The following is a 9,344-nucleotide window of genomic DNA, read 5'->3' on the forward strand; positions in this document are numbered from 1 at the left end:
GGAATAACATTTTATTTAACAGCATCAGTAGTTTTTGAAGATATACCAGGTCCTCAGAATAGAGCTGGAGTTAAAAATTTGCTTCAGTCATCTCTGTATTTCTTTCTTTCTCTTTTAGTGTAAATGTACTTTTCCTTAAATAAGGCTACCTAGTATTTTACTAGATATTTAAATGCTCTTAATATTAATGCTTTGAAAGAGTTCATTTTGGAAGAGGTTTAACCCCAAACAGCCTTACGCAATAAAGTCTTAACATTATATAGTTAATGATAACTTTCTTGTAAAGTCAGAACATGCTTATTGTAAAATTATACTTCTTTTTGTTTTGTTAGGTTTGAAAGAACCTGATAGCGAATCAGCAAGCCAGTGGGTCCATGTTAGTGACACTTATGTGCAGGTGGTTCCAGAATCAAGAGCACTTAGTGCACAAGCATACCTTCTTTTTTATGAAAGAATATTATAATTATCTGTTAATTAGTAGTGATAATGATTATTTAGGTCACTTTTATTTAAATGCTGCAGTGTTAACCACAATATGCAATGTGCCTTTGTAGTCTTTTCTGTAGGAATAGCATGTCCCTCAAATGTTCCTGAACATTGTTACCATTTTGGTGAATCCTTTTAAAGTAAATTTACTAAATGCTTTCAGGGACTTCCCCAGTGCTTCAGTGGTTAAGACTCAGCTTCCACTGCAGGGTTGGGCCCCTGCATAAAGAACTTAAGATTCTGCATACCTTGTGGGGTGCAGCCAAAAACGAAACTAAAGTAAAACAAAACTAAATGCTTTCAAACTTATATCCTTAAAATAAACATAAACAGGTTTTTAAAAACGTATTTGTCCTGGAAAAAAATAACAGAATTCACAACAGTTAACTCCTTTATAATGTGACTTATTGCAGGCATTCAGAAATGATGCTGGCTAAGTCAAATCATTCCTTAGACAGTGTTTCACAAATGTGAGTCACATACCACTTTTCTGTTTTCATGTGTGTGTGTGTATATATTATATATATGTGTATATATACATACACACACACACACATATATGTGTGTGTGTGTGTATGTATATATATCTCCTGTGCCATTGTTTATTATTCTTAACCTTATTTTTTAGCCTTTTTAAACAATAGTCTTATTTTGATCATATTCTGCATTTTATGTGCTAGTTATATTTTTTCTAATAAGTACTAAAATAAATGTATAAATTAAAGAAAGGTTGTTCACTCATGCAGCACTCCACCTAGAAGCATCTCAGGGCTACCCAGCGGCACATTGCCCGGCTGTGTGGGAAGCACGGCTGTAACATGCGCTGTGCTGTGCCTAGTCACTCGGTCGAGTCCAGCTCTTTGTGAACCCCGTGAACTGTAGCCCGCCAGGCCCCTCGGTCCATAGGGATTCTCCAGGCAAGAATATTGGAGTGGGTTGCCATGCCCTCCTCCAGAGGATCTTCCCAACCCAGGGATCGAACCCAGGTCTCTCGCATTGCAGGCGGATTTCTGTACTGTCTGAGCCACCACGGAAGCCCAAGAATACAGAGTGAGTAGCCTAACCCTTCTCCAGGGGATCTCCCTGACCCAGGAGTGGAACCAGGGTCTCCTGCATCGCAAGGGATTCCTTACCAGCTGAGCTATCAGGGAAAGAAGCCCTTTTTGTAACATAAACTTACACAGTTGGCCTAGTGACTTTATCACTGTTTATATGACTCAACCATATAAAAAAGTACCACTGTAACTTCAGTAATACGGATTTACAAATAACATTGATTAGCTTATTGCTTTGAGGTTTTGAGAACTAGAAAAATACTAAAATATTTTATCAATATACTATTTTCAGCCTATTGATGGTGGAGTTGAGAATAATTTACAGATTAACCAAGATCAAAATGTAATTATAGATAATTGTTACATGCAGAATTGGTAAATAGAAGTTGTTAACCCATATGAGACCATAGGATACTTTTGAAATGTAAATTACCAAATCATATTTGTAAATGATAGAGAATTATATTCTTATACTTAACAGGAAAATATAATGCATTTTCTAGTTCTGTAGAGCAATAAATATTAATCATGATTTTGGGGTTTTGAGATCACTTTTTGCCTTTACTAAGCATCATTAGAAAGCTCAACTAGGTTTTGTTTTTATTTTAATGGACCATTAAGTTTATATTTCTGATTTTCTTTTAAAATAATTAATAGCAAAATGATGGTATTTCCCCCCACTCCTAGAAAACAAGTTATTAAGCTGTCAAAACTTGCCATGAAAATATTACTATTCCTTAGGCTTAAATGTTTAAAAAATGACTACTTTGGTGTTACATTATTAAATAAAAACACATAACTGCATGGTTCAAGCATCCTCATCATTCGTGCTCATGAAGGATAGTATAGGCAGGTGCTGGGTAAGTGCCTGGCCCTAGTTCATTCTCCTCTTCTTAAGGAAGTGGCTATAAGATAATGTGTGGAAATATTTAACCAAGATTCTGACCCTTCTTAATATTTAAGTGTATACAATATTATCAAGGTTATTAGTTTTGCCTTTTGCTATATGGATGAATGGAATTGTGATTAGTGTTAAAGACGATAATATATGAAATTCAGAGCTTTAAAAAGTCATTGCATAAACTATTTTTAAGCTGTCAAAATTTCAGTAGTAGTGATTTCCTTGATTTTTAACAGTGAAATGATGGAAAAATATATCTTTATATAAGTTAACCTGTAAACTCAGGTTGTATCCTATAAAAGGTAAACAGTGTTTAAAGGTTTTTTCTTTAACTTTAATCCATTAACATTGAAGACTTCACCACCAGAGCAGTGAAATTTTTTGGAAAACTATTAGTTAAATCGCTTTATTCAAGTCAGCCATCTTTTACCAAGATGTAATTGTCACTCCCCCAAATGTAAATGTTAAGTTGCCTCATTTTTCTCCTAGAAAAGTACCATTAAGAGGCATGCACATTTCATTGGATGTCACCTGCTTCTTATTTCATTGATAGGTAGATGGATAGATGAAAAAGAGAAGGAAAGAAACAGGGAAAGGAAAGAAAAGAAGAAAGAAGGGGAAGAAATGAGCATTCTTTTCTGTTTCCTCTTGGCTTATCCATTACACGGTTAAGTAGAGATGGTGAATAATCCCTGAGGACAAGCATCAGGGAAAGTGCCTAGTTCCTTTTTTCATTGATAGGATGCCAGGACATGAACTAGGGCTATATTTGTTAATTAGGAGATCTATTAAACTTTATTCTGAACACCAGTTAAGAGTGACTTTTCATTGAGTGATACATTGTAGCTTCAGAATATTAACTCAGTACTCAAGTGCTACAGTAGTTTTTATGCTTAACTTCATGTTTATTCATTAGGTATATATCTTATTCAACATCATCCCGAGTCAGGCACTGCACAGGCACTATTTTAACATGTTTTAAAATGAGGCCTGTGTGAATTTTAGACATTATTCCAGAAGTAATAAGAAACTTTTTATTTTCATTTTCACAGTGTTAAATGAGTTAATTCTGAAATTTTTTTTTTTTTTTAATGGCCTGAAGTTTATGAAAGCTTTGCTTTTCCAGGTCTGCTAGTAATGGAATAAATTTAATTTTGAGATCTAAGAATTGACTAAAAATAGCTTTTGTAAGAGAGAAAATATGTTAAGTTACACATGGATCTATATTTAAATTTTTGCTTTTATTTTCAATATTTCTAAAGCACATTTGCAGGGGTATTAAATTGTGAAGCCAATTTAGTAACAGTAGCTTTCAGATGACCTCAGGAAATAGTATGAATCAGTGAGAATGTTTACAGATCCTCAAAACAACTACCATAGTGTTTGGCCAGATGAATTTAAGAAGTAAGAGGAGAGTTTAGCTTTATTTAGAAACTGGCTTACAGTGTATATATAACTTTGGTTTTCCCTCGTTATTCCGTATTTAAAATGATAAATTTTTGACTATATATAAATTATGTGAATATTTTTGACATAACCAAAGTACGTTTATATTTAAGATTTTGTCATGTAATGCTTTTAAAACTGATGTAAAGGCCACCGTTTTGAATGGCCATGGAGAGTGGTGTCAGTTCTAAGGGTAGGTGATACCTGTTTTCTTACTATAAATATGCCAACAAAGCTATTTTACTATGATATATTTAAGAGCTCTTAGTTTGCATGTGCGACTTTAGTCAATGATTTTATATGGCATCTGAATAAAATTTCCTGAGGATTAAGCTGTGAAATGTATCAACTTCATCTTATTTTGAGGTATAAAATAGTATCTTGCCTACTTTTATTAAATTCATCCTCATAATTTGTCTGCATGTTACCCGAAGAAATAAGGCTAAGTCAGATGTGTACAATAAATGTGATTCTTTATTAGCTATTGCATTAAGAAAGACTATTTTTAGATATTTAAAATGTTCTGGTTCATGTAGAAATGCATCAATTCAAATCTATTTAAAAGATAGATAACTATATTTTTAATTTTGAGTAATAATGATTATATATCATTCCTACTATTTTATCTTTTTCCACAGTGTTTTTTGGAAAAGAGCTATGTAACTTATGGAACATTATTTTGATTTTACTATATAAACATGCAAAATAAATATTAAATTCATATTTATGTTTCAAGACTGGTCCTGGAGTCTCTTTTCAATGCACATTATTGACAGAATATTTTGTGTATCAACACTGTATCAGCTTACTTAGCTATATTTAAAATATCCTTCATATTTTCAGAAGTTTATTATTTCAAAATAAAATATCTCGCAGGCCTCTTTCATTTTGATTGCAGTATGTAACAAGGGTGAGTCTTCATCCTTCCAAATGTTTCTCAAACTGTTTGAGTTATTTAGGCAGAATAATTCATTAGGAAATATTTTGCCTGCCTTTTTTCATTTAACTGTTTTTAGGACACGAAGCTCTTTGAGATTATATTGAATGTTATAGACCATCCTTCATAAGTATTGAATATCTGCTGTGTGGTACGCATTGGGGATACAGTACTGACCACTCCAAAAAGTGAGGAAATGGACATTCTAAGGAGTGAAAATTAAGGAAAAGATATTTCAAATGTTAAATGATACAGAGAAAAATCAAGCAGCATTACCCACAGAGCCATATGGGAATTAAGTTCCATTAAATGAAGGATGTTCTAGGGATAAAAGATGGATGGTATTAGTCCTGATAGCCCCAAAGAGAAGCTATGAATGTTGGAGGAAGTGGAAGGTTTTAATTCTTGGGCTGTTTCTGCACTCCTGCTGATGGCAGTAGAGAGGCTAGGAAGGGAAATTTTGACATTTATATTTTCTTAGAAAAATATGTGTCCCAGATTTTTGTATGTAATTTCAGAGGTTCATGGGCTCTGTGAAGCCATTTTAAAACCATTTTTTTATATGAGATGTTTAATTAATTAAACATTGGCTGTGCCACACAGCTTGTGGGATCTTAGTCTCCAGGGATTGAACCAACCTCCTCAGCAGTGAAAGTGTGAAGTCCTCACCATGACACCACCAGGGAATTCCCTGAAGCCATTTTCATACAGTTTTAAAGTTGTACTCAAGCGGAAATATCTAAAACGTCTGTATCCCCGTATGTATTAGAATAGGCTGGGTTATGCTGTAGTAACAATGACATCACATTAAAAGTTTAGTTCTAACTTAATAAATCCAGGTGCACTGAGGGAAAAAAAATAGTTTATTTTTTCCTCACCCAGAGTCCACTGAGAATCTAGACAATCTGCAGAAGCAGCTGTTTGTCAACTGGTGACTATCATCCCACTCACCACGTTCTGGCTCTGTCATCTGAACACCAGGCCTCTTCACTGCGGCAGGGGAAGAGAACACCAAAGCTCTTGCACGAGCAATTAAATTCTTTACTTTAGATGTGTTTCGCACACCCCGGCGACCAAAAGTAGTCACATAGCCCTGTCTGAGTACAAGGAAGAATGGGTAGAAAAGAGTTAAGTCTCCCAGGGCTCTGAAGAAAAGGCGAATGGGCTTGTGAGTGCACTAGAAGTCTCTCAGAATCTGCCCTCTGGTCACCAAATACTCAGCTCTTGTTTCTGCATGTGGAGCACGGTGACTGTCTTCTCAAGAGATAAGCCCCAGAGTACCATCTACTTTTCCAAAACCAGGCTCTTTGGAAGTGCTATGTCAGGTCTGAATGCTGCTCCCACTGGTCAGGCTGCAGACCCAGGACACGAGTATGTTCTGTTGTCCTCACACTTACTGTTTAGTGGTGAAACCAGTGGAACTGTTAACACAAGAAACATCCGCGTTCAGAAAGGGGAGGAAGAATGGAGACAGTGTCATTACCCTGGGTATGGGAAATGTTCATTATCAGCCCTTTCCCCCATTCTCTTAAGAATTCCCTTCTCCATTGTTCTCTGTGACTCAGACGTCACTGTTTGGCTACATTTGAATGGCTGTTGAGGAGTATGACATCCTTGGAAGTTGCACAGCTTTTTTTCCCATCTTTTCCTAGATAATTGGGAGCTGAAGTTTTGTTTTAAAGTTTGGAATAGTCACAAGTTCTGTTAGCAAAGGCTTTTGGTTTCTTTTTTCACTACAACTCTTAAAAGTTTAGTAAAACCTCTTTGTTCCTGGTCAGATTTATATGCCAATACCATTTTTTTCTTTTTTTTGAGACAAGTAGTTCTTGGGTTGGGTGTATTTCTTTGATTTCCTACCTCCATACATCTCTCCTGACGTTATGGCAGGTACCTCTGTCTATAAGCTTTGATGGGAGAGCCATCCTCTTAACCACATTTTCATCCTTAGATTATTGTTTTCCCCAAGTGAGAAAAAAAAATTAGATTACCCTAATTAACTGAAAATTAATTGAAAAATTCCAAATAACTATGATGTTTACACCCTTAGGTATGATCTTTGCTGCAAGGCTGAGTTTTAATGATCCTTTGTCATTTAACAGGCTTTCTAATGTTTATCTCCTACTGCTTGGAGTTCAAAATCACAAACATATGAGGCTCAAATTCTGGTTGCCTCTGTTCCCTCATTTCCGCTTTACAAATTAACCATTGCTCTCTGAGCTCCACTCGTTTTTAATAATAGCTTGCCAAATGCATCCAGTAATAACCAACACACACTTATTTTTCAACTTCTTATCCTGCTCAAATTTCAGTTAAGCATATTTTCTGCCTCCCAGGTTATTGTGTGTGATAGTTACATTAAATGTTTTACCACTGCATAAAAATCCCATGTTTCTAGTCTCCAATATTAGTTTCCTATGTATGCCAAATAACCTGTAAGCTGATGCCCCATATTTTCAATATGCCTGATGTATTCTTCAGATCATAAACTGACAGGGAGATCCTCGATGAAAGTGGTGAGGGAAATGTAAAACTCATTTCCTGGTCTGGCAAACTGTTTGCAGAGGGTGCCTCATTAAACTGGCAGAAGGCACAAACGTGAGGTATTTAATAACTCTCTCATTGGACAAATGGAGAACATTCTCTATGCTAAGCAGTATGTTGGCAATTGGAGAACAGAATTCAAAGCAAACAACAAAAACCTACCAGAAAATTGTTCCAATGTTAACGGAAACTAGCAAACAAGTATGATTACAGAAAGTAGGAATTTAAGAAAGTTTCTCTAGGGCAATCAGGTTTCACATGGAAGATAGGCTGTTTCGCTGATTAGAATGTTTCTCAGAGAAACTTGAAAATCAGGGCCTACGCAAAAAACCTGGAAAATGAAAAAAAAAGAAAAAACAACAAACACCTGGAAAATGATCAGAGAGCAAAATCAGAGACAACCACTGATAACATGTGGTAAATGTGCTTCTAGTTTTTATTTCATAAAGTGGTTTAAAAAAAAATCACACTAAGGGGACTTCCCCTGTAGTACACTGGATAAGAATCTGCCTGCCAACACAAGGGACATGGGTTAGATCCTTGGTCCAAGAAGATTCCACATGCCTGCGGAATAACAAAGTCTGTGCACTGCAATTAGGGAACCTTCAGTGCCTCAACTACTGAAGCCCATGCACGTAGAGTCTGTGCTCCCCTCAAGAAGAGAAGCCACTGCAATAACAAGCTGTTCACCACAAGGAAGACCCAGCACAGCCAAAATTAATATTTTTTAAAATAAAATATAAAGTTTTTTAAAATTCTCTTAAAAAAAAATTCACACCAGGGAGACTTCAGGGCGGTCCAGTGATTAGGATTCTGTGCTTTCCCTGCCCAGGGCTGGAGTTCAAGCCCTGGTGAGGGAACTAAGGTCCCACAGGACACAACCAAAACAACATAAAATAGAAAAATCACACTAGACTGTTGTCTAGTCTTTTTTTTTTTTTTTTTTTGAGAAATTAGGGCAAGGATCAAAGGAACCAAATTTTCCTTTTGCCTCCAGTAATATTATGTACTCACTTCATGGTGTTGGTAGGTGTACTTTGTGAATGTTTCTCCCAGGATGAAGTTGTAGTTTGTGGGTGGTTTTGATGTGAGGACCAAGCAGATCTTTACTTATTAAGGACTTTGTTCTAACACTGATTCAGGAACATCTGGGTGTCAAGTATCTTCACAAGAAGGCTGAATTTCATGCAAATGGCATCTATCCACCCATCTGATCTTTATCAATTTTTTTTTTATCCTTCTAGGCGTATTCTTAACATTTTATTTTACTGTTAGCTGCTGTTCCTTTTGCACAATTCCCAATGAAACAATTTAGATACTTGGTGCACTCTGTTCAGTAATGCAAAAGTTTCCTGCTACTCTCTAGAAAGACTTTCCAACATTGAGTTGACAAATACTGTATCTTATCTTCGGAACATTTTTGTTTTCTTTGTAGTTCCTAGTCTAGAAATGGGTACTTTGGATACCTGAACATAATTCCTATTAAAAACATAATGGAATCAAAGGATTCCATTCGAAGAATCGCATTGCATAAGTCCTGTCGGGAGGCCATCTTGTGGCTGAAATAAAGGAGCAGCGGGACGTAAACTGGACTTCGCCGCCGCTTTTCCCTAAAGGCCGCGGGGAAGGAACGAAACACCGGGACTAGCCGAGGGAGGTAGAGCTAAGCAAGTGTCCCCCGGAAGGGGGCGCGATGTTTTCGAGGTTAACAAAGACCACCCCCCCCCCCCCGCCCCCCACTATGCGGGGTCAGCTAAGGTCTCCGCTATCTCTCCATCCAGACCAGTCACTTCACCGATGTCCGGTCTCCCTGGAGGCGGGGCCCTTGGAGGCGCTCGGTGAGACCCAAGCTGGGAGTATTGTGGAAGTTCGGGCCAGACTCTGGTGGCCCTGAAATCCTGCTCTGGGTGCGCCGAGCAACCCGCCAGTTGGCTCATTTGATCCTGGGGCCCCTCCGTAGTCTGAAAAGTAGTGCCGC

The 9,344-nt window shown here is 36.9% G+C and overlaps 1 protein-coding gene across 4 annotated transcripts in view; it reads left to right on the forward strand.

The window, feature by feature from the left end:
- The window catches only part of USP45 (ubiquitin specific peptidase 45), a 53,238-nt gene extending 51,165 nt beyond the window's left edge, over window positions 1–2,073 (forward strand). For all 4 annotated transcript variants that reach the window (XM_061131558.1, XM_061131561.1, XM_061131559.1 and 1 more), the window contains one exon: window positions 333–2,073. In XM_061131558.1, the coding sequence (XP_060987541.1) occupies window positions 333–463 (131 nt within the window). In that variant the 3' untranslated portion in view covers window positions 464–2,073. The remainder of the gene's footprint in view (window positions 1–332) is intronic.
- Window positions 2,074–9,344: the final 7,271 nt, after the last annotated feature.

This window comes from Dama dama, chromosome 28, assembly GCF_033118175.1.
Source record: "Dama dama isolate Ldn47 chromosome 28, ASM3311817v1, whole genome shotgun sequence".
NCBI lineage: Eukaryota > Metazoa > Chordata > Mammalia > Artiodactyla > Cervidae > Dama > Dama dama.